The sequence below is a fragment of the Crocodylus siamensis genome, chromosome 2, assembly GCF_052110815.1.
Source record: "Crocodylus siamensis isolate JL-2025a chromosome 2, ASM5211081v1, whole genome shotgun sequence".
Classification (NCBI taxonomy): Eukaryota; Metazoa; Chordata; order Crocodylia; family Crocodylidae; genus Crocodylus; species Crocodylus siamensis.
In genome coordinates this window covers 201,979,539-202,007,505 of record NC_143396.1, presented here as the reverse complement: position 1 = coordinate 202,007,505, position 27,967 = coordinate 201,979,539, and the positions used below count along the sequence as shown (strand labels likewise).

Below are 27,967 nucleotides of genomic sequence, written 5' to 3'. Positions count from 1 at the left end.
TTTGGCCTGGTGTTTTCAGTTACTTTTCAGCTAAATTATTTTAGCTGAGGATTTTGTTTGTAAAGGCAGCTGCCAGACTTCAGTAGCCTATAATACAGTCCTAAATCTAAAGCAAAATATTCAGTCCCTAAACATTCAAGTTTTAATATCTTCTCCTCTTGAGTGATTAAGCCAGAATATGAAATCAGAGCATAAAACTCCATTTTGTACTAACAGAGGAGTCCAACTCAAGGATCGTACTACCTTTATTTATGGTAAGTCAATAGGCATTTTACCATAGGCTTCAACAGCAGTATTGACCCACAAATCTACTTTTCAGGGAACTGTCAACACAGGGAACTGACCTGCTGCCCCTTGTGACAGCATCCACCCCCTTGAACCCAATGGCTACACGCCTGCCAGATCCAAATGGGGACTCATATCAACTCATAGTCTACCTACAATATCTGGCTGAGATTTACTAATGTAAAAGAGTAAATGTGATACTGAGGACAGGGTTTTCAAACAGAACAACACTAGAATTTAATCAAATCATGCTAAGCTTTCCTGATGTCCACAAATGATTTCAGTAAAGTTATAAATAAATAAAGTTATAAAGAAAAGTGTATAAAGAAAAACCCATCTCCACCACCCCCACAATCACTACACCCCTCAACAGAGCCATCAGCATTCCCAGATCTTACAGCTGCACCTCCAGAAATGTAATACATCTCATCCACTGCACCAAATGCCCTGATGGGAAATACGTAGGAGAGGCCAAACAACAACTGTGCACTGGAATGAACGCACACTGGAAATCTATCAAAGACGGGAATACCCAATTACCTGTGGGGCCACATTCTCACAAGGAAACCACTCTCTCTCCAGTCTGTCAAGCCTGATTCTCAAAGGAAACTTACAAAACACTTCCCAGAGACGAGCCTATGAACTCCACTTCATCAACCTCCTGGATACTAAAAACCATGGACTAAATACAGACATTGGATTTATGACACATTATAACCTGCCTGACAGCTGACTCCCCAGGTACTTCTCCACTATTCATCCCCCTTCTTCCCCCCACCCCCACCCAGCCTGTCTTTCACCCACTGACTCCTCAATCTACATTTTCACTGCCTGCCTGTCTTGCATGCATACCAGCCCGGCCCCTGGCTTCTTTACTTTTCATTCCATGCAGGAAGAGCACACACCAACTGCTGACACTTCCTTAGCCTGATGAAGGGTTTTTGAACTTGAAAGCTTGCTTAAAAATTGTTCTCCAACTATTTAGTTGGTCTAATAAAAGATAATCAGATTCACCCAAAGAACCTTGTCTGCCTAAATAAAAAAACAGTTTTCGTTAAATCAATCCTAAAACCGCTCATCACCCAGAGTGCAAGTTTTGTACAAGACACTACAGACTTTTTATGGAAACTTAAAAACATAGACCACCCTCCCAGCAACACCCTCCTAGCCACCATGGATGGATGTTACCAGCTTATATACTAACATCCCACAGCAGGACGGCATCCAAGCCTGCCTTACATATCTACAGGAACAAGATTACAGCTCAGAATACAGACCCAAAGATATTATTGACCTTATACACTTCATCCTCACACACAATAATTTCACTTTTAATAATCAACACTTCCTCTAGATGATGGGAACAAATATGGGCACCAAAATGGCCCCACAGTATGCCAACCTTTTTATAAGCCACCTAGAAGAAGACTTCCTCAAGAACTGCACCATCAAACCCTTGTTATACTTAAGATATATCGATGACATCTTCATCATTGGGACTGAAAACCTACAATCTCTGATTCAGTTCCATCAGAAATTCAACAATCACCATGCCTCCATCCAACTTTCTCTAGAATACTCCAGCACCAACATCTCTTTTTTAGACATGATGATCAGTATCCAGAATGACCACGTTATACAAGAAACCCACAGACCAACATACATTTCTGCACAGAACCAGCAATCACCCTAAACACACCAAAAAAGCTGTGATATATAGCCAAGCCCTCAGATACCACCAAATTAGCACTGAAGAGAACACCCGGGATTGCCACCTGACCCATCTTAAAAAAGCTTTCACCCAATAAGGACACTCCTCTAGAGAGATAGATTGCACGTTTGAAAGAGCCACCCGGATACCATGTGGAGAACTGCTGCAGTACAGAAGAAAATGCCCCACAAATCGCACACCACTGGTTATGACCTATCACCCCTCCCTCAAACCCCTATGGAAAATCCTCAAACGATTGCAACCCATACTAGAAAGAGACCCTATTCTTAAAAAGGTCTTTCCAGAGCCACCCATCCTAGCCTTCAGACAAGCACCGAACCTTGCTAACCTCATCACCAGAAGCAAACTTCCTCAGACCCAGAACACACCAAAAGGATCCAGTCCATGCCATGACAAGAAATTCAAAACCTGCCAACACATCTCCACCACTGCCACAATCACTACACCCCACAACAGAGCCATCAGCATTCCTGGATCTTTCAGCTGCACCTCCAGAAATGTAACATATCTCATCCAATGCAGCAAATGCCCTGATGGGAAATACATAGGAGAGACCAAACAACAACTGCGCACTGGAATGAACGCACACCCGAAATCTATCAAAGACAAGAACACCCAATTACCTGTGGGGCCACATTTCTCACAAGAAAACTACTCTCTCTCCTATCTCTCAGGCCTGATCCTCAAAGGAAACTTACAAAACACTTCCCAGAGGCGAGCCTATGAACTCCACTTCATCAACCTCCTGGACACTAAAAATCATGGACTAAATACAGACATTGGATTTATGACACATTGTAACCTGCCTGACATCTGACTTCCCAGGTATCTCTCCACTATTCATCCCTCTTCTCGCTCTTCCCCCTTCCCCCTTTGACTCCTCAATCTACATTTTCACTGACTGTCTGTCTTGTATGCATACCAGCCCGGCCTCTGGTTTTTTTATTTTTCATTCCATGCAGGAAGAGCACACACCAACTGCAGAAACTTCCTTAGCCTGATGAAGGGTTTTTGAACCTGAAAGCTTGCTTAATAATTGTTTTCTAACTATTTAAGTTGGTCTAATAAAAGATATCAAATTCACACAAAGAACCTTGTCTGCCTATGTCCTTAGACCAACACGACTACAACCTACACCCCCGTAAAGAAAAACCCGCCATTTTTGAGGGAAGGGGGTTCCTGATCACTTAAAACCTCAGTCAAATTCTTCCAACTACTCCATGTTCAATATCGATTTCAGGGTAAAATACTGTCTCTTCCCTTCCAAGGAGGCAGGGAGGTAGTATTCTGATAATCCTCAGATGACATATATAATTTCCAGCACATACACAGCTCTTTCACATTAGGAGGCAACAATTCACCAGATTTTCCCCATATAGAGGAAGTAGACAACAGACAATCACAGTCATGAGTTTCACTTTGCAAATCCAGGCAGAGTTTCACTTTGCAAAGCTGATATACCCATGCTTGTTAAAAAAAAATAAGCTTTGATCCTGAATATGCATCTATGGAATCCAGATTTCTCCTAAATCTTTATAGCCAAGCTAACCTCAGATACATGGCAGGGAGTGTTCCATGATACACTAGAGATCAGAATCTGACTCTATAAAAAATAAAGTGCAATGAACCAGAAGTTTAATGTATCTATAAATATCCAAACAATCTATATAAAACATTATGAGAACATTATAACAGGGCAGTAGTGGTAGCATTAAAGCGATGCAGCCGTGATGGTCCAGGAAATATACGAGGGGCAACATTTTTTATGGGTGATATCTTTTATTGGACAATCTGCATGGCTATGATAGACTTAGACAAGTTTTGGGGTATCACGGTACCCTTCTTCCAGTCTCTGGGAGAGAAGCAGACATTAGAAAGAGGTAGCAGATGGAACAAAAGCTTGTATCAAACTCCATATATAAATAAAAAGAGGATATAAGAGAATATGTCAGGGGCGCTAAACTCATCTCCTGCCACAGGACGTGGGGATCCTTGTGTGCCAGATCCAGCCCAATGCATTGGGTGGCTCTGGTAGTGGCTCCAACTCCCACTTAGTGAATGTGGCAGAGACAGCTCCAGCTCCTATTATGTACCATGTGCCCTAAGCCAAGAGTTGGAGCCACCATCACTGCTTTAGCTGTGGCATAGAGCAAGCAGCAGTGACAGCTCTGGCTTCAGGTGCAGCATATGTGATGAGGCAGTGGCTAGTGGTGCTTGCATCATAGCTGCTAGGGCTGCCAGATTGGTGAAGGGCAAAGTGACCAGTGGGCAACCAGGCCTGTATCAGCCCTCACTTACCTTTCTACCCGATTGCCATGTCCACAGGGGCCCAAGGGTCCTGGATTCCATGGCAGGCCACTCCCCACCTGGAGCCATACCCTCAGCTTCTGGTGACCCACTGGTAGCCTGGACACACCAGCTCCCTGGGCCAGATATGGCCTGCAGGACTTATGTTTGACACCCCTGGTCTATAAGTTCCTGCTTCTTAGGGTGCATCCACACATGCAGGCACACATGCTTGCAGCAGCTCAAGTAACAGCGCCACAAATTTGTGCCAGAGATTTGTGCCTCAGCACACGTGTCTGAACATGCACTTTGGTGTGGGGCAAACTGTGCCACTTGGGGCAAACTGATGCTACCCAGCTCCTCCCGGATCTTCAGCCAGGGGGAGCTAGAGGCTGGGGCTAGCACCTGTGCTGGCCCCAGCAGTATAAAAAGCTGCCCTGGTGAGCAGGTCAAGGCTACTTGCCCTCAGGAGCTTCTGAGGCCTGGCCAGTTGTAATCTAGGAACACTAGCCCCTTGTGCTAGCAGGCCTGCTGATGCAGCCTTAACACAGAGTGGCCCCTGCACCCTCTACCCATTGCAGCAGTCTGGCAGTGAGGGTTACTGCCTGGCTGTGACCTGCTGCCTTCTGCAGCATCCACCCCCTTGATCCTGATGGCTACATGCCTGCCAGAGCCAAATGGGGACTGCACAGCTGCTTGGGCTGTGGTACAGACACTGAAGCAGAGCCACTTGCACCACTGAGCCAGCTGCAAATGGGTCATGGCTGCACAGTTGGCCTTCATGTGGCACTGCTGTAATGTCTTCTGGTCGTCTCACTCTGCCATCTGGGCAACTATCACCCAGAAGATGTCATTGAGGTGGCCTGTTTTGAACTGTTGAAGCATGTCCTCCTGGCCCCAAATGGCCAGGAGGTCAGCCACCTTATCTGCTCTCCACCTGGGTCCCCAGTGCTGGCCCTAGGCACGCTCCTCTGCCCAGGTCCCACCACTTGCCTCACTAGCAGGGATCCTGTTTAAAAACTGCAAATTCTCCAAATAAAAAAAATTCAAAATTCTCTCATTAAAATACCCCAAATCCATGTTCTTCCACAATTCAAATGAAACACCACTAATATATATATCTAGATATATGGAGAGAGAGAAAGAGAGAGAGAAAGATGAGATAGGAAAAGTTTTATTGATATATTTACAATTTTAAAGCAATTTGGAAGCCTACCAGTGCTTCTATCATCATAATAAAATACATTCTAAATATCTAAACACATTTAGCTTTCAGTTTTTTTATCATAGAAAAATCAGAGCTGCCCCTGGCCCCTTCTCTCAGTAGGATGTGAGCAACACTGATATGCCGGTGCCCTGCCCCTGACTCCCAACCCACAGCCCCAGCAGTGCCCCTCACTCCTGACCCACAGCCCCTGCCTGCCCCCCACCTCACTCTGTCCCCCAGACCCCCATCAGAAACTCCCTCCCAGCACCAGGACTTGGGTGCAGCTGCAGATGTCCCACTGGCTACTTTGTAGTTCTGAGGAATGCCAAGCCTTGGTGTTCTGCTCCCTGTGCCTGTGCCCAGGCCCCAGCGATCACCATACCCGTCCTGGGAAGCCCTTGACTGGGGCTCAGGGACTGAACTGGGCAAGCCCCTTCCCTTCCAGGCCAGTCTCCCCCTGCACAGGCTGCTCTAAGGGGGGGTCGTAGGGCTCCAAGCCCAATTTTGGTGGCTTCTCCTACACAGAGCACTCCCTGATCCTTCATCCCCTACCCCCATCTCTCTCATACACACCCCTGCTGCCACCCCTTACCCATCAAATACACCCATAGACTCCACTGAGTTCTCAATCCCCCCTGCCCATCACCAATCCCCCCACTGCCACCTCCCCCCACCCCAAATGGTTCCTGGGACCAGGAAGTCCACCCAGGATGGGGCCACATGTCCCAGCACTAGTGTGGGCATGGGGCAGGGCTACAGTATGGCAGTTGCCCCTGCAGCCGCGGCTCCCAGCAATAGGTCCTGTCTCATCTGGGTGGGGAATGCTATTTGTGGGCGGGGATGTGGGGCTTGCAGGGGTGGAAGGGTTTGTAGGGAGGGGGTGTGGGTGGCTGTAGGTGTCTATGTGGGGTTTGTGGGGGAGTAGGACTTGTGGGTGGATTGTGGGAGGATTTTTGGATGTGGGGTTTGTGGGTGGCGGTGTGAGGTTCATAGATGAGTTTGTGGGAGGATTTGTGGGTTTGAGGTTGGTGGCTTAGTTTGTGGGGTGTTTGTGGGTGGATTGTGGGGAGGGATTGTGGATGTGGGATTGAGGGGGGCCTGGCCACACACCTGCCCCCCCCCATGGCACACAGCCCTCACCAACAGTGGCAGCAGCAGCAGGCCCTCAGGGTGCTCATGACCCACTGCAGGCAGAACCCCTCAGTGGCACACGGCACTGCCAGAGTCTGGAGGACTACACATGGAGCATGGAGCCAGCCTGATCTGCTGGTGTGCGCCTTTGAACAAGGCTGGGCTGCCTCCTACTGCCAGCTGGGGTTCCCAGCACTGCAAGTAGGAGCCATGCACCATCAGGCTGGACCAGCTTCTGCCTGCACGTGCCCAGCATGTGGAGGCAAGGGCCAGCCCGGCCCTATGGTGCATGGCTCCTGCCTGCAGTGCAAGGATCCCCAGGTGGCAGCAAGAGCTGGCCTGGTGCTGCCTAAAGGTGCCACATATAGCCTCTGAGATTCAGGCAGCACTGCTCACTGCCAGGGGGCTCTGCCTGCAGTGGGCCACGAGCACCATGATGGCCTGCTGCTGTTGCTGCTGCCAGTAGCAGCGGGAGCTGTTTGCCATGGGGGGAACCCTCCCTTCCCATATAGTCCCCCTTGCACCCACAGTTCCCCCACCCTCATGTATCTTTGCTTACCAGGGACAGGGCCTAGGTCTGAGCTACTGCTGCTAGCCATGCCCTGCTTCTATTTCCTCCAGCATACTGGAGCAGCAGAGGCAAGCTGAAGGCAGAGACACTCAGGCAGGTGCTAGAGCATCTCCTTGGAGGACCCAGCCTCCAGTTGGTTCCAGGCATGCTCCAGGAGCACTCCCTGTGCTGCTTTTTTCCCCACCAGTATCAAACTTAGAGTCCATGTTACAAATATGCAAAGCAGGGAACTTTTTTCAGTTCTTGGCATGCCTCCTGCAGTCTCAAATTGCTTTGAGATACCACAACAGACAGGTGCTTGCTCTTGTGGACACAGCCTTAGTGTCCAATAAGCTAATGAATTTTTGCTCCCAGACTCACACGTGGTGCCGCACACACCTCAGGGCATCTGTGGTATAGGCTGAATGCAACGTCCCTCCAGACCTGTGCATGGACTCTAGGGCTGTCCAGATTGGGTCCCAGGTAGCTTGTCCCCACCAGAGCCAGTATACAGGGCCAGTTAGTCTAGACATCCATGGGCTGTATGTTTGACATCTCAAGTAAAGTGCTTATATGTTAAAAAGAATGTAATTATTTACCTAGAATAAAATCTGAAAGTGGATCAAATCTAATTGAAATGTGTGATCTTTGGTGTATTGTGTAGCAGAAGTTTTCATTATATCATGAGCATATGTAGTGTCATGTTATCTAGACCAAATAAGTATCACTACCAATTACCATGATTTAAGATGACTTCCTTTTATTTCATGTGTGGTGCCTTAAATGGGAGGCAGAGGAGTATGTCACTAACGGTTTTATCTTCCTCTAGTCCCTGTTTCCATTGGAGATGAAGATTGTTGTGAGTTCAGACGTTCCTGTAAATTAGAAATGCTAGATCAAGAGCGAGTTGAAGGAAAATGGCATATACACTGTGCATTAAATGCACAATATGCAGTATCACTATTTCTCCATTCAAGTAAAATAGTTACATATCCTAGTCAGGTTATAGCTTTATTTAAAAAATAACTCCTGGAAGACAAACAAGCTAAAGATGTGAAAGCACTCCACATGAAAAAAGTTTGCTTTCCACTTTCAGGTAGGGCTTTTCCAGTGGAAACAAAGAAACCACAAATTCAGTGTAGTGTTACTAATTATATTGGTTTGCTTATATGGGTAATCAAGCTACCATTAATAGTTATGGATACAAGGATGAATACTAAAAGCACTGTTCAATGGTATATCACACAGCAAAAATAAAAAACATCCCAATAATTTCAGGCAAGCATATTAGACTGCCTGTGGTGGGCCTCTGGTAGGTCAAATGGCATAAGAATTCAAAATACATCTAAAGTTCTTATATCAGATGCTCCAAAGAGCATTGTGGTTGAAGTTGACTAAGCATTTCCATTCTAGTTCTTGTTTTCAAGCTTTCTAAGAGAGAGCAAAATGCTATTTTTTCTAAATGCTAATTTTTTGTAAATACTAAAAATGCACTGAATGCAAATCTTAGGCTTCTAGATGCCATGCAACTTGTGTCTACAAAATCTTTTCAAGAACTGTAATCACAAATAGTCTGCTCCAAAGTTTGAGAGAAGCTTGTCCTTGGAGAATGCAACAATCTTCATTAGCACCATATCCACACAGCAGCAGCTTGCTTGCCTAGGGATTAAAACTTCCCATTTACACATCTTTTAATAGCAAAAATGAACAACAATGTTTCTGGGACACAGATGTGCATCTTGGTCATATCCGGACGAACACAGCCACCTACCGAGTGCTCAGTTGTTCTCCATGCTGCAAGAAAGCAGCATAAGGTTTTTTGACCCCTGAATATCCTTGTGGACCTAGGTTGCCTTACATTCAGCAGGAAGGTTCCTCTTTTTCTAACACTCAGGACCAGTGAGCCCTGAGTCTATATACTGGCTAGACCTGCCTCTACTGGTCAGCTGATCCCTGCCTCAGCTTTGCTGCAGGGGCTAACCATTATCCCAACTAGAGCCTCTGGGACAAGTCTAGTCCTGGACCAGCTGCTTCTCGTTAACAGTCTCTCTACCTGTTTGCAGCCTTCAGCTTAGTCCTGGCCTGAAGTGCAGCTTCTGTAAAGCCTATTGCTAGGCAGCTCAGTCCTCACAGAAGCTGGCAGTTTTGTTGCTCTAGTGCAAGGGTGGGCAACTATTTGTGCCTGTGGGCCACATAGGGAGTTACTGCAGAGCTGTCGCGGGCTGGGTCAGCACACCCTGCCCTGCGCAACAGCTCACCAAAACTCCCTATATATGATGGGTCTGCAGATGGGTGAGGAGCTGGCATGGGGCTGGCACTTTGGAGCAGCTACAGCAGCTGCTCCGGGTTGACACCAGGCAGCAGCTTCAGTAAGGGTGTCTCAGCCAGAGCCCCTGCCACCCACACCTCTGGGCTGCCTCTCTACCCTGACAGGCTGGAGCTGCTGCTTAGTTTCATGCTGCTGCCTGGCTTCAGTGTCAGCGGCCTGGGCAAGGAAGCAGCAGAAGCTGGCAGATGCTGCTGCTGGGCACTAAGAAAATGTGCAATCTGGTGGTGAGCACAGCCACCTTCCCCTTGCTGCTGCAGGGGCCCTTCTTGCTACAGCTGCCCAGAGATATGGCTATGAAACTCTGAGCCTGCACCATGGCTGCACAGACTCAGAGCAGCTGCAGCAAGAAGGGCCCTGACACGGGGGGGGGCAGCTGCACCCACCACCAGGCTCCACTTTTTCCCAGCGTCCAGCAGGAGCTTCTGTCCAGCCAGTGCTGCCTCTTGTGCTTGAGCTGCCAATTCTAAAATTGGGCGGCGCAACGTCAGGCAGCAACTCCAGCCCATCCGGGTAGAAAGGCACCTCCATCTCATGGCTACCCGCTGCTGCTGCTCATCATGGCTGGGGTGGATGGATCCAAAGCAGTCACTACAGGGACCCCAATGCCCTGCATGGGCCAGGGCCAGGGCCATGCGCTCAGCCTGGGGTTCTGGCCCTGTCCACATGGGTCCTGGCTGGTCTTCATGAAGACCCCAGAATCCTGGGGTGGTGACAACACCCAGGGCAGAGCAGCAATCTGCTGTCCCCTTGCCCAAGGCAGAGATGTGATCTGCTGGCTCTGCCCACAGAACTGGGGCTCTACCCTGGCCCATCACCACCCCACGATCTCAGGGTCTCCCCAGCCCCACCTACTTGTCTCACTCCCAGATGCTGCTCCCTGCCAGTCTATGGCCCCATCCTAGTGCCCTGCCCATTCAAGTTTTACCCCCAGCAGGTCAGGTTCTGAGTCTCTCCAGGTGACAAAAGTCTTATTCTTAAAGGGGTCTTTGTACATGTTTCTTATCCTTCAGTCCTATCCCAGTAACAGGGCTAGGGTTGCCTGTTACAGGAGCCTTGAGTAATTTCATTTTGGATGACAAAGAAGTTTTGTTTGGGATATTTATATTTTACATTTCTTTGTATGTTTGAACACAACAAATCACATGAACATAAAAATGTATTTATGTAACTAATTATCATGACATCTATTCAGAACTAGAACCTGTATATGAAATCCACTGTTTGAAAATTAGTTTTAGAAATAATATTCACATTGTCTCTAATGTAATTTTTGCATATTCCAGACATTTACTATAACGCTTCAATTTATTACCACCTGGTAAGGAGCAAGCATTGACTTAAAATTGATTGATTGTTAGACTTACACTAATGACTGCAAAAAATATTTTACTTTGAAAGAAAAAAAAAAAATCAGTGTTCGGGTGTCATTCATTTAACTTTATCTTGCTCTACCTAAACAGTCAAGATAATCAGATCATGAAATATAATGCAAAGTATATGTAATACAAGGGAGACTTTGTAATACTCGCTGTTTCATTTCTAAGAGAATTTTGAATTTTTTTTTATTTTAGTACCCTACAAAAGAATGCTTCTAAAAAGTTTGCTCCGATTGCATCTTTAAAATAATCAGCATGAAAGCCGAACTAGGATCTCCATAAAAACAAAGCTCTTCAAAATGAAAACACCAAACACTTGCACAATATGAGAAATTCTCAAAAGATAACCATATATATTTTATTGGCTACATTACAATTGGCTACATATTACATTTCTTACAATTAAATATAAAAACATCACTTGAGTGGCTTAAACTGATTTACTTAAAAAGTCATTTTAACACAGCTTTGAAAATTAGGTTAAAAATATGAAAAAAATATTCCTTAATAGTAGAGACCACAACTGTTTGCAAACACACTGCAAAATGCTGCCTTTCAGCACACTGTTTTAAATATGTTCTTAGCCAAGAAATAGCTTTGCACTTTAAAACCTACTTAATTCAAACCAATTAAAACTTATTCTGCTTCCTGTATTATCTCTGTTTTTTGTTCAATGATCCAATATAAAGATTGCTCTTGGGCTTAAGAATTACCATAGATGAGGACCTATATGACTGACTGAATACTGGTCTCTTATTTTTCTTCACTGTAACATTCTGGTCTTCCTTAGGAGGCGGCACATGTATTGGTTTCCAAGGAACAGGGTTGCAATAGGCCGGAGCCGGATATGAATTTCCATCACAGTATCCTAAAATATTTAGGAGGCAAGCACAATTAAAAGGGGAGCAAATAACTAAATTACAAGAAAAATAAAAATATCCTGGATAATTTTTGGATTACTCTGAGATTTTTTTAGGTTAATAATGTTTGCTTCGCAAAAATTTAAAAACTTCCTGATTTTAATTAGCATTCCAATTAACTTTGGGTTCTTAAAACAAATCTGGCACAAGAGTTTAGTACAACTCTGTCTATACTCAAGGCAATAAATCCTTCACCCTGTATCTACCCAATCAGTATGTTCTTCAGTTTTATTTTTAAAGGGTAGATACACAAATAAGTCAAGAATTGTACAACATGAATAGTGTTTATGAAGGCAAACTTTTATACTGCTAAAAGACAGCATAAACTTCTAGAAAATTACCACTTAGCATATTTTAGAAAAAAAAATATTAGCAAAATATACAGATTAGTGGCAAGTACTATCCACAGACTTCATAGCTAGGCTAGATGTACTTTTATTTCAATCTTTGCTAAATTGTTACCCCTCTTCCAACATAGGAAAAAAACATCAATCTGCAGTTCATGATATGTGAGCCATACCATCAATCCTCGGCCACAACTGCAAGAATATGTTACCCTTGCAAGAGCTGGGATAACAGCTCATTTTGTCTGTAATGAAATTTCAACACATACTTCATGAGGGTGCTCAAAACAAAGTCTGGAACATGTTTTATTGTGTGAACAAACTGAATATAGAACTATTTAAAAAAAAAAAAAAATCACTGAGACAACTGATAGCAGCTGTCAGCAAGTTAGGAGGGTCCAATAGGAAGCATGAAAGCAATATGTACCACCATCTATAATAGACATTGGCAAAAGGAGCAACTGCTTGTGTCTGGTGTGAGAGTTGTTCGAATATAATACTATGAGTGTGCTGTCCACAAATTATTTTACGTTTCAAGTTAATATAAATGTAAAGGATTTACAAGTTAAAGAAAAAAGATCAGTGAAAAAGTAACTAGAAAGAAAAGTAAGAGATAGATAACTTATTTCTAAAGAGAATATCAATCAAGTCTCATATTTCTAATACATTATAACTAGGCTTAGCATATTCCCTGACTTTCAAAAAAACAGGATACATTGCTTCCCCCACTCAGCGGCATGCTCAGCTGTCTCCAAGTCCTGGTCTCAGTTGAATACAGTGGAGAAGTAAGGGGGTGAGGGTGGGTGAGTTTATGGAGTGCTCCCTGGCTAGAAAGCATTACTGCCACTGTTTTTGGTCAAAATAAACAGGACAAAAGCACTTATATGACCAAACTAACAGGATACTGGGAACAGGTGTTTAAAATGGGACTGACCTGAAGAAAACAGGACAGAGTCATTCTAGTTCAGGGGTGGACAATTATTTGGGTCCCCATGCCACATAGGAAGTTTTGGGGAATCTGTTGTGGGCTGGGTCAGCACCCCCACCCTGCCTTGCAACAGCTCACCAAACTTCCCTATGTGGGATTGGGTTGGGGGACAGGCGGAGGAGAAGCTGGCATGCACATGGGTGGCAGCTTCAGCTTCAGGGCAGAAGAAGGGCCATGAAAGCAGCGAGCATGCCTGCTGCTAGGTACTACTTTTGCCTGACACCCAGAACTGGCCACTACCGCTCATCAGGGGCAGGACTGTCTCTGTCTCCCACTTCCCCCTCACCCTCCCACATTTAGCCCCACAGCTTACACCAGCTCTCAGCCTGTCTGCTGGAAGCAGTGCCGGATGTGTGTTGACATGAGCTGCAGCCACAGGTATCTGATTCTTCCTGAGGATTGGGGCATTCTCCCACATCCACAGGTGATGCTGCTGCATCAGCTGCAGTCCCAGGCAGTTGTCCTGACCCCAGGCAGGTACCTGCAGCTAGCATCCACAGCAGGTATCAGCGTGCACCTAGTGCTGCTTCCAGCACGTGAGGTGGGAGCTGATGTAAGCTGTGGACAGAGGTGGGACGTGCCCATCCATCTAGCACGATGCAGCTGCTAGATGCACGATCCAGTTCCCTATGGGCTGGATCCTATGACTTTGCGGCTCCCCCCGACTCATGGGTCAATACAATCAGTTGATGGGGCCGAATCCGGCCCACAGGCCATATTTTGCCCACCCGTGTGCAAGTTATTCTGTTCACTTACTGTAAGTTGCACTAAGTCTTTACTGGGAAGAGCAGCATATGTATAGAAAAAGCAAACAAATTACAAAAAATTTTTTCAGTTCTCTGGTTTCTGTGAGGTGGGAGAAAAGGACAAAAATGAACAGGGAGACTTACTGAACATCATATTGCAATTACGCATTTGCAACTAGGACATTTTTCTCATGCTCCCCTTGGAGAAGGAAGAGGTTAAAAGGAACAGTGCTGAGAAGACAGAGAAGAACAATAACATCAAAGGTAGGGAAGAACAATGACATCAAATTTAGAGATTCCCCCTCACGGAAAGAGAAGACCAAAGCTGAAGAGAGAATGACCCACCAGGGTTTTTTTGGTTTTGTTGTAAGGAGCTTTGGTCTGACTCCTACACCTCTTCAAAAAAATGCCTTCTATACATTTAACACAGACATGGCTATATGCATCCAATATACAAATACAAACCTGTACATTTCCCACTGGCATAGCCATAACTGTTTAAAATTGGGCGTGGTTTATTTCTAGCAGTTTGTAGCCATTCCTTGAAAAGCCTCTCTGATTTCTCTTTTTTCTCTTGCAATTCAGCTTCCTGTTGCCTTTCCTTTTCCTAAAAATAATTAAAAACAAGATGTCTTGAAGGAAGAACTTTCTACCAAACATCGAAGACAGTAAACATACATGTACTGCAAAGGGCTTCCTGGATAACTGGCTATATTCCTCTTCCTCAATGAAAATGGTCATGCCCTTTTCCTAAAATTCTTTAAATTATTCATCAAGACTTCAATACTATGATCTTCCCCCCCACCCTCAATCAATATATACCACGTAAAAGGACTCAGCAACATAAAAGCAAGGATTACAAACACAAGCACTGTTGAAAACAACCAAAAACAAAAAACCAGTCAGAGCTCTCAGTTTAAAAGGTATCCTGAAAGCAGCCAGAGGTGCTTTGCCATAAGGGTCTTTGCCTCCATGGACAGATCTATAACACGCTGGACAGACTAGGAAGCTATGATAACGCCAACTGCATTGTATTACTCTGAAGGCCTTGCTAACCTACAGAGCAACCTAGAACTCGGAAGGCACAGAAATAGTCTAAAGCCATCTTCAGCTGTTTTCCCTTAGGCTGGGGGTGTTGGGTCAGCTCCACAGTCCATGTATTTTTCTGGCTCACTGAACTACTTCTGTCTACCACTTCTGTTGCCTTACCTTCCCAGCTGCCAGCTCTTGGCACATGCCCTGTGCTAGAGCTGCTGTTGCAGCATGGGGCAAGCAGTGGAGGCTGAAGCTGCTGCTGCCTGCCCCAAGTTGGTGCTGCTGCCACTACATGCTCCAGGTCAGAGCTGAAGCCACTGCTGCTGCCAGCACTTCTCATGCCCTCAGCAGGATCTGGCCTGCTTGGAGCACTGCAACCGAGATCCAGCCGGGGCACAAGGGTCTATTTGACCCTTGTCCTAGGCCAAATGTTCCACATACTTTTGAACAGCTCACTACACATTCTTAAGAGTCTAGATTTGTAGCAGAGGCCGATATAAAATTTTTTTGAAGAGATGATCTTGTTGGAAGAGGATATGTGTGTTATAAACAAAATATCTCGCTCAAATGCGCTTTAAATATGTACTATTTTTCAACTTTTTCTCTCTGTTGCTATGAACTCTCGCTTTCACTTATTTAAAAAAAGAAAAAGGTCAGACCCCAGTTTTACTTATCACCAAAAAATAAACTAAAATAGTTCAAAGTTTCAATAGGAAGAGTGAAGATGGCCATTTCTACAGAGACCTTATTTTCATTATTTTCCTAGCAGTTCTACGGAAAAGATTCTCTCAGGCCTTAGTAAAAAAATATGTTGCTACAAAGAATAATGGCAAAAATAAGCATAATTCCTTAAAAATGCATACAAAAAATAGCCAATGCTCAAGATTTCATTAAGTTTTCATTATGTGGCACGTCTGAAGGGCCTGTGCTACCAGGATCATTCAAACCAGAAAATGGATTTGATACAAGCTACAAAGTTTCTAAAGAACTCTTTTTATCCATTCAAACTAATTAACAAAATTTACTCCTACCTTCTTAAAATATATAAGTAAATATAAATAAATAAAATGATGCATGTTCAAAAGGAAGCACTATGATTCCATAGTTAAGGCCAAAGTGAGTTCTGAAGGTAAAGCAGGAATTTAGCTACTTTAACAGAAATACAGTACAGCAGTTCCTGCTTTACTTGAAGAGCTTACTGCGTTTCCATAATACTAAATACATAATACGTACTTTCCATTTAATCAAGAGGGGCTGCTTCATGCATAGCAGAGATTGGGTTGGCTAGCAAGTATTAAAAAGAACAATACCTTCTCTTTTTTCTTTTTGTCAGAATCTTCTGCTCTCTTCTTCTTTAACCATTCTTTATATTTTTCTTTAGCTTTTTCTTGTAACTGAATTTTCTCCAGATCCTTCACTGCCTTTTCTGCCATTTCTTTGCTGAGCTTCCGTTCCCTTTCCCTTCTTTCCTACATGAAACAAGTCAAAGGAACGAAGTACTCGCACACTTTCAATATTTTAAAAACTTTGCTGTGGACAGTTTTATAAAGAAAATAGCTAATTCTTACTCATTTAAATCATAACGTTGGCACAAGCTTAAAAAAATCACTATTACAACACTGACTGGTGTGAGAAGAGTAGTCAGCAAGCTGGAACATATGTCTTGCATAAAGTGTCATTGAAATCTAACTTCAACACTTTCCTGTAATATTCTGTTTAGTATAAACAATGACTAAATGCATAAAACACAGCAACAGTCTAAAGATAGTATTTTAAGAAAATACTTCTGAAAAGACAGGTATAAATGGCACAATTCTTTAAATCTGTAGCTCTTAATGAGAAAGCTACCCTTTCCTTGAACCTATCACAGTCTACAATAGTTTTTTACAACGTAGGAAAACTTTAAACATTTTGGAAGAAAAACTGAGATTTGTGATCTGTTTAAAACTGAAACATCAGGAGCACACACTGAGATAATCAAGCTAACATTCCATGATGCTCCGTGGCATTTCGTAAGTTTCCAAATAAATAATTAATCTAAGATTGAATCTACTGATAACTGCAGAAAAATCTGCAATCTTTCCATCAGAGAAAAGCCAACAGAAATGCATTCTGTGGACAATACGTAACCTGATCAATGTTTTAACTTTTCAGTATTTATCAAATGTCTCACATGCTGGATTATTGAATGCTTCCATCTTCCCTTGGTGTTTTTGGAAGTGATGTAAAGAGGCGATATATTCTGGGATTGCCCTCTAAGGCAGACAACCACTTACTCCTAAAAGTACTCACTGGAATATTCTGGGGCTTATGGGCCCTCAAGATGGCCTACAAAGTGATGTTCAGTTTTGGCCTTACAGGCCAGATGAATGGCACAGAGCTGGTCCATAGGCCTGATTGAGCCCTGGGGCCATGCCTGCCTGGCTGGCACACCTGCCTAGTCCCTATGTGCCAGGATTAGGCCTCACACTGCTCTAAGCACCCATGCTAGCTCACAGAACTCCCCACAGATCTCTGGGGAGCCCTGTGGCCCAGTACTGGGGGAAAGAAGGGGCAGATCTGACCCTCAAGCCAGGGATTGAGCACCCTAGCCTATGGGTTTTCAGAGGTCCAGAGCCTCAACTGTCAAGTGTTATACCCGTCCTGCAGCAGAAGGTACAAGCTCTAACATGACCTAGGATAGAAACATTTAAAACAAAAACAAAAACCACAACTTATTTTGAAGGGGAAAACCACCTGTTCAAATACATTAGTTAGGTTTGGTTTGCCGGGAGGGAGTTGCCAGCCTCTGAAGCTCTGGACAGTGGCCAAATTCAGGTGGGAGACTGACTGGCTGCACCGATGTTCCTGACAGTATTGAGATAACTCTCAGCCTCTCTCACACGCTTCAGGATTAAACCAAACACTACCTTTGGGATCGGAGGGACTTCTCCTCCAAGTCAAACTGGCATGGACTGCTGGGGTTTACCTTCTGCAGTGCAAGACACTGTCCACTTACGCAGATCATCTAAGTACATTTTACCTACCAGATTCCTCCCTAAAGTAGCCAAGAAATCAGTGATATCTTTGCTTCTCTTGTTCTTCTCTGTGGTACACTGTAGGTTTTTTGTGACTTTGGTGAGCAAGGTCTGAGGTTCAATGTTCTTGTGGACACTTTTGTAAAAACAGTCATCTGGGAATGCAAGAGACTGGACTCTGACAAGAGTCCTGGAATAATGTATCACTCCTTATCTGTAAACTCCCTGTGACCACATGAGAGAATCTGAGCTGTCCCATCAAATGCAAATTATACAGTTACTATACTATTGCAGATCAAAACACAAGAGACATTCTGAAGGTTAAGAGTAAGGAAAATATTCCTTCCTCAAACTGATCACAGTTGGCAAGAATGGAAGCCTATACGTCATCCTAACTAAATGGCACATCCATAGTTCGATTGGTCTGGTTCCTGGTGGTCAGAGAGTCTGAATACATCCAGAGCTTAACGAAAACCTTCATTTTTAAAGAGACTGGGAGAAACAGATATTATATATATATGGAAGTTTCTTTCAAATGAAGGGACAATGCTTCTGCTGCATTTTCACCTTTCATATAAGAAAGTACTTTTTCAGATGTGTGGCACCATTTCCTCTTGTGGGAAACTCCTTATCTCCATTGGTCCCCACAAGCGATAAATAAAGATACTTGTAGTTACAGCTCTTTACGATCACCAAATATAATTTACAGAATATTAGATTTAAGACACAAAATACAGAAAAATTAGAAATGATATACTCTTAAACTACTTTAAAGATTAATTTATCCTTTTATGGAAATCTAACTATCAGCACAAGACAGTGCTGAATGCTGAAATGAGGTCAAAACAATTCCCCCGCTCAGGCCACAGGTAGAGCCATTATTGGCCAATTGTGGCTCTTTAATTAAGTGGTTAGTGGCCCATTAAAAACAGTATCAGAGAGACCCAAACTTTCCTTTTACATCACCCTTAAAAAAATATTACCTTATATCATTTAATGGGGTAGAGAAAGAGATTGAAAGAAACACATGCTTTTATAATGGACCTTTTATTTTTATCAGAAAGCAAACCATGGCGATTTAAACAATGTACCTAAAAGCTTACTAATGCAAGAGCTATGTTTATTTCTAATTAATTTCAAGTATAACTTTCTCTGATAATGTTGACAGTGGTGTTTTTTCTTACTATCATATTACCTTTTATTATAAACTATTTTGAGGGAAGAGCTAATCTATACCAATGTTGCTGTAAAATCCTGTCCCTGTTGGTCTGAGCAGCAGTACAGAATTCTATTAGCGGTGGCCATGTTTTATTAACCTACTTTTTGCAGCCAGGCCTTTATTTGTTTCAACTTTTTACTACATTTTTACCAATATTTCTCTGTTTAGACCATGCTGGCATTGTTAAATATAACCATGTTTTTGTATCCAATATGATCTTACCTAGTGCAAGAAACGTACTCGACTTGCATATACGCAGGAGTCCTAAAATAATGTGTTGACTATATATTTTTATTAATAAATTATGGGGAAATAGAGCAGAATCTATTCCATAATACACCAGTAGTAATGAAGGCTAGACAGCAAAATAAAGAACTTCAGCAACCTGAAGCAATGCACTCTGAGATATCCTGCCACATAACCACCATGAAAAAGAAAGATACACCAACCTGCTTACGTAGACATGGTTTATATAAGCCTTTAGAGGAAAATACGTGTCACCACTAAGCCTGGCCAGAAAACAGGAATTCTGCTCCATGAAAAATGTTGATTTTTTTTGTTCCAACACTGAATGATATAGCAAGACGTTTCTTGATATAAAACAAGACTTCCATATTCTCGCCCATTTACAGACCTTAAAACTAGTCTCGAGTTCACTGTTTCCAACAAGGTCAAAAGTAGGTGGGGGTTGGGAGAACACCTTACAAGCAGCTTCACTGGCCCATTTTCAAGTCTGGGGCATCCAAGTGGGAACAGGTGGGCAGAGCGTGCTCAGAAGTGACACTCCCAGTCCCCCAGAAGCTCTGTGTGCATAGTGTAAACACCCCTTTAGGGATTCTTTCACCAATGCTCAGATACAGCTCTTTCAGTGAAACCAACAACACACCTAACATTTCTCTAACTGGGAGGAAACATCATAAATAACTTACTGGTGATCCTGACTCCCATCTATCTTCTTTAATAAAAATCAAAACTTCTCCCACTGTTCACCATTACAAACTTCTGGTCTGAGCTGCAACTCAGACCAATTTTGTGACTCTTGCAAGCATGTGGATATTACTATCCTCTACAGAGAAACTAATCTTTAAAGTCCTGTATAACCTTGTGCGCGGGGCAGATACGAGCTTCTCACTGTGGACTCAGGGCTCTCCACTCTGCTGCTTTTCCCTTGCGAGCCCCACACCAGCTGTGCACACTCTGCCCACCCAGTAGCAGTGGGAGTGGCAAGTTGTGCCTCCCACTGCCAGGTAGGCAGGGGTGTGCATGGCCGAAGCAGGTCCTCCAAGGCAGGCGTAGCAAAGCAGATCCACAGCAAGTGGCTTGCATCCGCCCTCGCCCTGCTGTGGTGGGAGGGAGGGGGGCAGGGAGCAGAGAAGAGAGGTGGGCATGTGCCACCCCACCTGCAGCTCAGCTGGGTCCACCCAGCCTCCCATATGGTGCACAGAGGCCTGCCCTGCCCTTGGCAGCAGCAGGACCAGGAGAGGAAGAGGCCCCTCCTCCTGCTAGAGAGTCCATACATTCATGTTTATAATGGGGTGTGGGGAGCCTCCAATACATCTCTCTCTTTGCCTAGGACCCCAATAAATCTTAACCCACCACTGGTCTTTATGCTCAGGCTGCCTCAAATCTGCCCCACAGCCTACTTGTTGGACTGGACCTGATGATCTGGAAGGTCCCTTCCAGCCCCAACAATTATGAAAACATACACAACATCGCTCGTCTTCAGCACCCAAGGACCATACACCTCTGCTGCTCCTTGTTGCTGCTGCATCTTTTTTTTTTTTGCTTTCTTCAGAACTGCTCTACCCTCACTCCATCTCACAACATTCCCAGCATCTCTCTCATCAGTTCCTGTTTCTAGCTATACATGTTGGGTTTATGTGCAAATTTTATGTCAATGAAAGAGACAAAATAATTAAAATATTTCTTGAGAAAAGGAAAAACTTGTGAAAAAAACAACAGATTTCCCTACTGAAAAAGAAGAGAGCAATGTGTGAATCCTACTTTAGCTGTATATGCCTCTAAACTATTCATATGTTGGTCGGCTTTGCAAACTTCGTACACGAATTGCAAGCCAAAGAGGTAAAGAAACTTACTTTTGGACTGGCTTAAGTAGTTAAGAAACCTCCTTAAGTAGTTAAAAAACCCTCCATTCTACATGCTAAGCCCAGGGAATGCATATGTATATATATGCAGCAAGAGAGGAAAAGAATGGGGAGCTGTTGGACAATGAACAGCAATTAAATAAAGAAAATGCCAAAAGCCTTTTTAAAAGGTGTTAATTAAAAGAGAGAGAAAGAAATGTGTATAATTAAGTCTGCGCATACTTAATTATAACTTACAAGATGAATGTTCCTGCAAACAATCAGGGCTGGCCCAAGGTTAAGGCCCCCTTGAGATATCAGTTTCACCATAAAAACAACAGATACTTGCAACAGCATAAGGCTACAGTATTTCCAAGAAAACGCCCATGGGAGCCCCCTGTGGAACTGGATTTTGCAGAAGCTTAGAAATTATTTAGGTACCATCAGAAAATCTGCATCTATATTGCAGTACTAAACAGATTTTACTCCATAAAGCTAGCATACATTTCCAGTTGTTTTAATAGCCTATTTTAGGTTCCACTCCTTCCTTCCAACTTCCTAGTTCTCCCTCCCTTATCTCATCATTTTTCTTCTACTAGTCCAGGGATATCAAAGATACAGTCTGTGGCTCCTCAGGCCATATCTGGCCCATATTATCCAGCCAGCATCCCCGCCCCCCGCAAATGCTACATCCAGCACCCATTCCAGCTGGTCCAGGGACAGTGCCACACACAATATCCACTTTAGCCAGTCTGGGGCAGGTGCCTTGTGCAGTGCGAGTCCTGGAGTGGGTGCTATGCGCAGCACAGTTCTGGATCAGCCAGAGTAGACGCTGGATCCAGTATGTGGCAGGGTGGGGGTGGACCCCATAGGTCCCTCCTATGTCAGATTCGGTGCCTGTTTATGCTGGTCTGGGACTGTGCTGCACATGGCACCTGATCCAGCCAATCTAGGGTTTGCAATGCAAGGGGTGCCACTTGCTACTCATATCCTTAGCTGACCAGAGGTACAGCATGCAGCACAGTCCCAGACCAGTCAGAGCAGCTCTGCAATTGGGCTGGCTCTGTGCCATTCATCCAGCCTGTGAACTGGTCCCAGGTCACCCATCTGGTCCACAGAGAGGTTTGACACATATCTACTAGTCCATCTAAAAGGCTATGAAAGGATGCATTAATATACAAATTCTTCATTCGTTTGTATGCACATACATATAATTTGTTTACACCTGGTTTTATCAGATTGACTTTGATCTTATGTTCAAACAATATATTCATCAAAACACTAGTGACTATAAATACGCTTTTAAAATGATTCAATTTTTCCAATGAATATTTTCCTATAATATATACACTTATATTTTTTTATTGCAAGGAAGATTTAAGCTCCCACTGCCCCACCCAAGTATATTATTAAGGAGAACATTCACAAACATGGCCTGCAGGTATATCACCCTGGGGTGTGATCTCATCAAGCTGATAACTAATGAAGACTGATCTAAGTCAGTACTTGGAAGTCCTCCACCCAAAACCATTCCTGGGGTTGCACATGGTAGAGTTGATGATTCAGCAAGAAGGATTTTTTTTTCTTTGACTCGGTACCAATGCCTTAAGTGAATGACTGCCAACTCATGAACCAAAGAAAAAATGATTAATCTATACTTTTTTAGCTACCAAAAAGATCCAGAGTCTGGAGAAGGATGTCAGTTTCATTCTGTCCAAACCCCAAAACCATTAAACAATTTATTAGGACAGAAATAACCACATTGCCACTAAAGCAAATCTATACAATTAAAAGCTTCTTTCATATTTCTCTTTGTTTTCTGCTCACCCTCTTGGCAGCATCTTAATATCAATCACACCAGCCACCTCAGAAATAATTGGTGGTCAAATCTTGCCATCACTCTGCTACAGCCCCAAAACAAAACTCTGGCAGTACAAGGTTTACATGAGACCCCTATACTTCTCTCTCTTTCTCTGTGCGGTATGTACATAAGGGGTGGGACTGGGGGACTAGAGAGCAGGCCAGTAGGTCTGGACTGTAGTGAAGCTCACAGACAGTCATGGGGAAATTCCCCCCTGCTCTATGTTCCACTGAGGCAGTTTCAACCTCTACAGCAGCCTAGAAATTGGACAGCTCAAGATAACCTAAATATAGCTTTACACAGCCTTCCCTCTGGATTATGTCTCTTCAGACGGCTCCACCCCAGGATAAAAGGTACTTAACTTGGGTGTGGGTGTCAGACTTAGAAAATCTTGTTGAAATCTACCTGGTCTTAACAACAATGAAGTCCCTTAGGAAATGTTACACTAGGTTTCAATCTTAAACCCCCAAAATTATGAATGCTGAAAAGTATCCAAAAATCAGCCTAAATCGACTCTACTGAAACTAAATTCAAATCTGTTTACAGAGATCTGTGGAGAAAGTCTGATCAAGTCACAGCCAATACTGTCTGAGATTATTGCTCAAAGTCTATAGGGGCCAGCAGGGGTTGCACCTCTGCTATGTGGTCTCAAGGACTGAAATCTTCTGTGTTGAGACATAAATAATGTTTCCCCTCCCAAATGACACTGCTTTGTAAAACATTCCAGGCACTGGCCTTTTGATACTATAAAGTGAGAATACACAGAAGCCAGTTTAAAGAACTCAGGCCCAGGTAAGGTCATGTAGGTGCCCTGAATAGGACTAAAATAGGCAAAGTTTAGGCACCTGTATACAAAAGTTCAGTGCTCAAATTTCTGCTTCACTGCCAACTAACTTTGGAGACATAAGAAATTTGATATCATTGTGCCCCAGCACTTAAAACTTCTGCTTTTAGGCAAGTCCAGTTTGTTTTCATAGATTTTAACAACTTATGTCTACATGAAAATCCACAGATTAAGCCAGTGATTGTCAACTAGGTGCCAAGGTACCTTGGTGTGCCACAAGATCTTTTGATGGGTGCCTTGTGAGGAGATAAGCAAGTGTCCAGAGATAAGGGCAGGCTCAGGCTCATCCCCACCTGGCCCCTCTGCAAGGAGGTAAGCACTGTAATAAATAAATGAGTTTCTGAAATGGGGTGTTGCTTGATTCACAAAAGTTATGGAGGACTGCCTTGAATCAAAAAAAGGGGTACCTTGAGTGGAAAAAGTTTGATAACTATTGGATTAGGCACTCCACTTATCTCACATAACTGGTTCAATCCATTAAAAGCATTATGAGAACCATTACCACCACATTGGTCTGTGCACAAAGTGTGGTGGCACTCATCCCCTTTCTTTCTAAGCACAGCTGGAAGAGAAGACAGTGGGGCCATATCCTCACCTTTTATACAGGAGTTCAATGTTTAGAACTCTCATTTAAGATATGGAAACTCTCCATTCAATTCCTTTGTGTCGAAAAAAATCCAACTGACATGTTCCATATTCTATTTACCAGACCTTAGGCTGTCCTGGGATGGAAGCACTCTCCAAGGCTTCTGTTCTCTAAAACTGTGGCATTCTGTATACAAGTAAAATTCACTGGACCATACAGAGCATGAAGTGGCCCTGCTCTGTTAAGTCTAGTGCTTTGGTCACTCACCTGAAAGGGGGAAAACCTGGGTTCCTGTGCCTGCTCCAAAGACTTATTTAATATTTTAAGCAATGAGTGTTTAAATTAAAGTGCATGCAAAGGTCCCAACCATAGGTTATAGAATTGTACTCACTTCTGCTCCCACTGCCTGAACACATTAATATTTCATTATTTCCTGCAAGTAAAACAGCTTCAATAAGAAACCCAGTGAGTACTACTGTCTAAAGTGGTGAATGACTTCCACAGATAGAGAAGGAATTAAATCCAGACCTCTCATATCACGAGTAAGCATTCAAGTCACTGAGGTCTTGCAGAAAAGAGAAGCAACATTTGTTGCTCATCTTAAGTGAGCCCTACTCAGTATGCTGTTTTTATGGATTGCATTCTACTGTATATAACTATTCCCCTGCATTCTGTGAAACCTAGATACCTAACCAGGGCAGAGGATCTTACTTCCAGGTCAAACACCTAAAATTCAGAAACTGCAGCACTCTGCACAGTCATGTCTTTGTCCCCATGTGGAGCAGAGTCTTAAAGACTACATCACTTTCGTGTCTGTTCAGTAAATATTCACTAGGATTTTAGCATTAATAAATCCAACATGCCTGGCTTAATACATGCATCATCTGCTTGGCTTGGTCAGCAGATTCAAATACAGAGCACTAACATCAGGTCTGAAAGAACCTGTTTTGGAAAGACTGACATACTGAAAAACACAACGAACTCTATCCCAGGAAGACTACCCTTAAAAAACAGAAAACTGAAGAAACAGGAAGCAAACAAAGATGTACATCTTACAGTTTTAGTATCATATCACTGCACCTTTTTGCAAGTTCCACAGCATCCTCCCAGTTCTAGACTTTATTTTTAATTAGTTTCCTTCATGACTGTGTAAAAATAGTGACTAAATATTTTGATGACAATCCAATTCCTACCACATAGCAAGAAAACAAGGAACTCACCCTCAAATCTCTGACAGACCTCTATAAAATAATAACCTCGAAATTTAATACTGATTTCAATACTCTTATTCTCTGTGTTCTATTTTAAGTATTTTTTTAAAGAGAACCTCAACCTAAAAATATCTGCAACAGTTAAGATTATTATAAGAAAGTTATCCCTATTGATTTTGTTCATATGTAACATAAAAAAAGATATGAATAGAAAATATAATCCCTTTGATTCTTCTAAAGCCCATAAATAAATATTCAGGCTATCACCTCCAAATCTGAACTTCTGCATTTTTGCATTCTGCATTTTTAAAATTTATTTCACAGTAAAAGCTCTGATATGAAAGGGACAAAAACATTACTACTACTGTTGTATGGGAAATAAAAGAACTAAAGCTTAATCCTAATTAACATGGTACCTTACATCACATTATACACAAGCAACAGCATAAAAGCTACCTGAACAAAGGGTTTAAAAATGAATTATGCAACTTGTAAAACGCTAAGTTAATTATTTAAAAAATAATATTCCTATTTTGACACAGGGAAGCATTCAGTACTTGAGTGTTTGATTCGTTTTTTTAAAAAATGGATTAAATTTAAAGATGAAATAAAAATTAAACACCAAAATTAGATTCCCTGTGCCTACTAAGTTTCTGTCATAACACTTCTCTAACAGTCAATTGTCTTAGTTAATAAAGCTGGATTTAAAAAGGACTGGTAGAAAAGGTGCAAAAAGTTATTTAAAGAGAACTTAGGAGGAGAGTGGAGTACATTAAATGTGTGTTTTTTTTCAAATATTTATCAAAAAGACTGTGTCATCAGCCCTTTTCTTCAATCATACTAACCTATCATATTTAGCATTTATTCATAAGAGATTCTTACTGTTATGACAAGGTTCTAATTAATTACACTGTCACAGCAATTTACATATACTTCTATATTTAAACATGTACCACATACATAACAGCAGAGTCCTGTCTCACAGTAATTAACCTAATTATATTCAGGACATTTACCTCACTTGGAGTAAAGTTCTACAATCAGTCCCTTGGCTAAAGTGAATGAGAACAAAAAGGGTTTTAGCAATTCAGGCTCAAAACTTTAAATAAACAGGTAGAGGAAAAAATATGCAGCTATTATTTTCCAGAATTTTAAACACAAAAAGTGGAGTTATTCAGTTAAAGTATTCTTAAAGACAAGTGTGCAAGCCTCAAAAACATAAGTAACTGCTGAGACTGTGCCATTATTTACAGAGATTTAAAGATTTACAGCCCAAACCATCCTCAGCCACATGTTTATTGGGAGCTCTTTCAATAGGGCAGAAGCTAATACATTTTAACTCAGAGGTGCCCCAGCATGCAACAGCTCACTTGAATTCCTTATTTGGCCCATGGACCCAAATAATTGCCCACCCCTGTAACTGTTACTTGTGGACAAACTAGGAACCATATAAAATGTAGCAAAACTGCTCCAATGTTAACTTGTTCATCCAATATTAAAGCTGCAATATTTTACTACACTTGCACTGTTCTTGGCTTGTCCACACATAACAATTAGCACATAAAAGCTACTGCTGTTTTGAAGTGTCCCCCTTTTGAAACAACTCCAAATCTACAACTGTTTATACCCTTAGTTAGCTGAAGTACCACAGGAGAATGGTGGGAGAGCATGAGAAGACCATAATCAGAAATTCAGCTGCAGGCAGGAAGCACTTTTCCCATCAAGAACTGCCTCTGCAGGTCCTCGGTCTTGGGAAATAAGCCAGCAATCGCAGGCCCCAGAGGAAGACTGTCATAAATGAAAGGTTTCCTGTGCCAAAAATCTAAACTAATTCCTGATTCAAGAATAATAGAGCTAAAATGCGAAAGCAGCTTCACACAGAAGCTTTTAGATATAGAAGCACTCCCTAATACGTAGGCTTAGCAGAAATCAATTTTTTAACATTTTGACAACTAAAATTGATGCTTATTTTTAAGCATTCATTTCAATTTATCAACTGAAATGTTCAGGATTGTGCTAAATTAGGGGCATTTTCTTATTTTTATTGATTTAGCACGCACTACAGAATTGGGGACTGTGCCAACAGCAGGGGTTGGAGGGGCAGGGCTGGTAGCACCTGGGAGCCGGGAGCCAGGTGCCACCGGCCTCTCACTCTGCCTACGTCCCAGCTGGGGTAGGGGCCAAATTAGCGCAGAGCCCAGCCTGGCCTCTGTGTG

At 43.0% G+C, this 27,967-nt stretch overlaps 1 protein-coding gene and 1 pseudogene across 1 annotated transcript in view; one reads left to right on the top strand and one right to left on the bottom strand.

The window, feature by feature from the left end:
• Positions 1-1,639: 1,639 nt before the first annotated feature.
• On the top strand, positions 1,640-2,834 carry LOC149871598 (uncharacterized; annotated as a pseudogene).
• Positions 2,835-11,222: 8,388 nt separating this feature from the next.
• Positions 11,223-27,967, bottom strand: part of CCDC34 (coiled-coil domain containing 34) — a 33,382-nt gene continuing 16,637 nt past the window's right edge. Inside the window, exons 4-6 of the mRNA XM_090032824.1 lie at positions 16,240-16,398; positions 14,360-14,501; positions 11,223-11,764 (exon numbers count right to left, since the gene is read on the bottom strand). Of these exons, the coding sequence (XP_089888950.1) occupies positions 11,550-11,764; positions 14,360-14,501; positions 16,240-16,398 (516 nt within the window). The 3' untranslated portion in view covers positions 11,223-11,549. The remainder of the gene's footprint in view (positions 11,765-14,359; positions 14,502-16,239; positions 16,399-27,967) is intronic.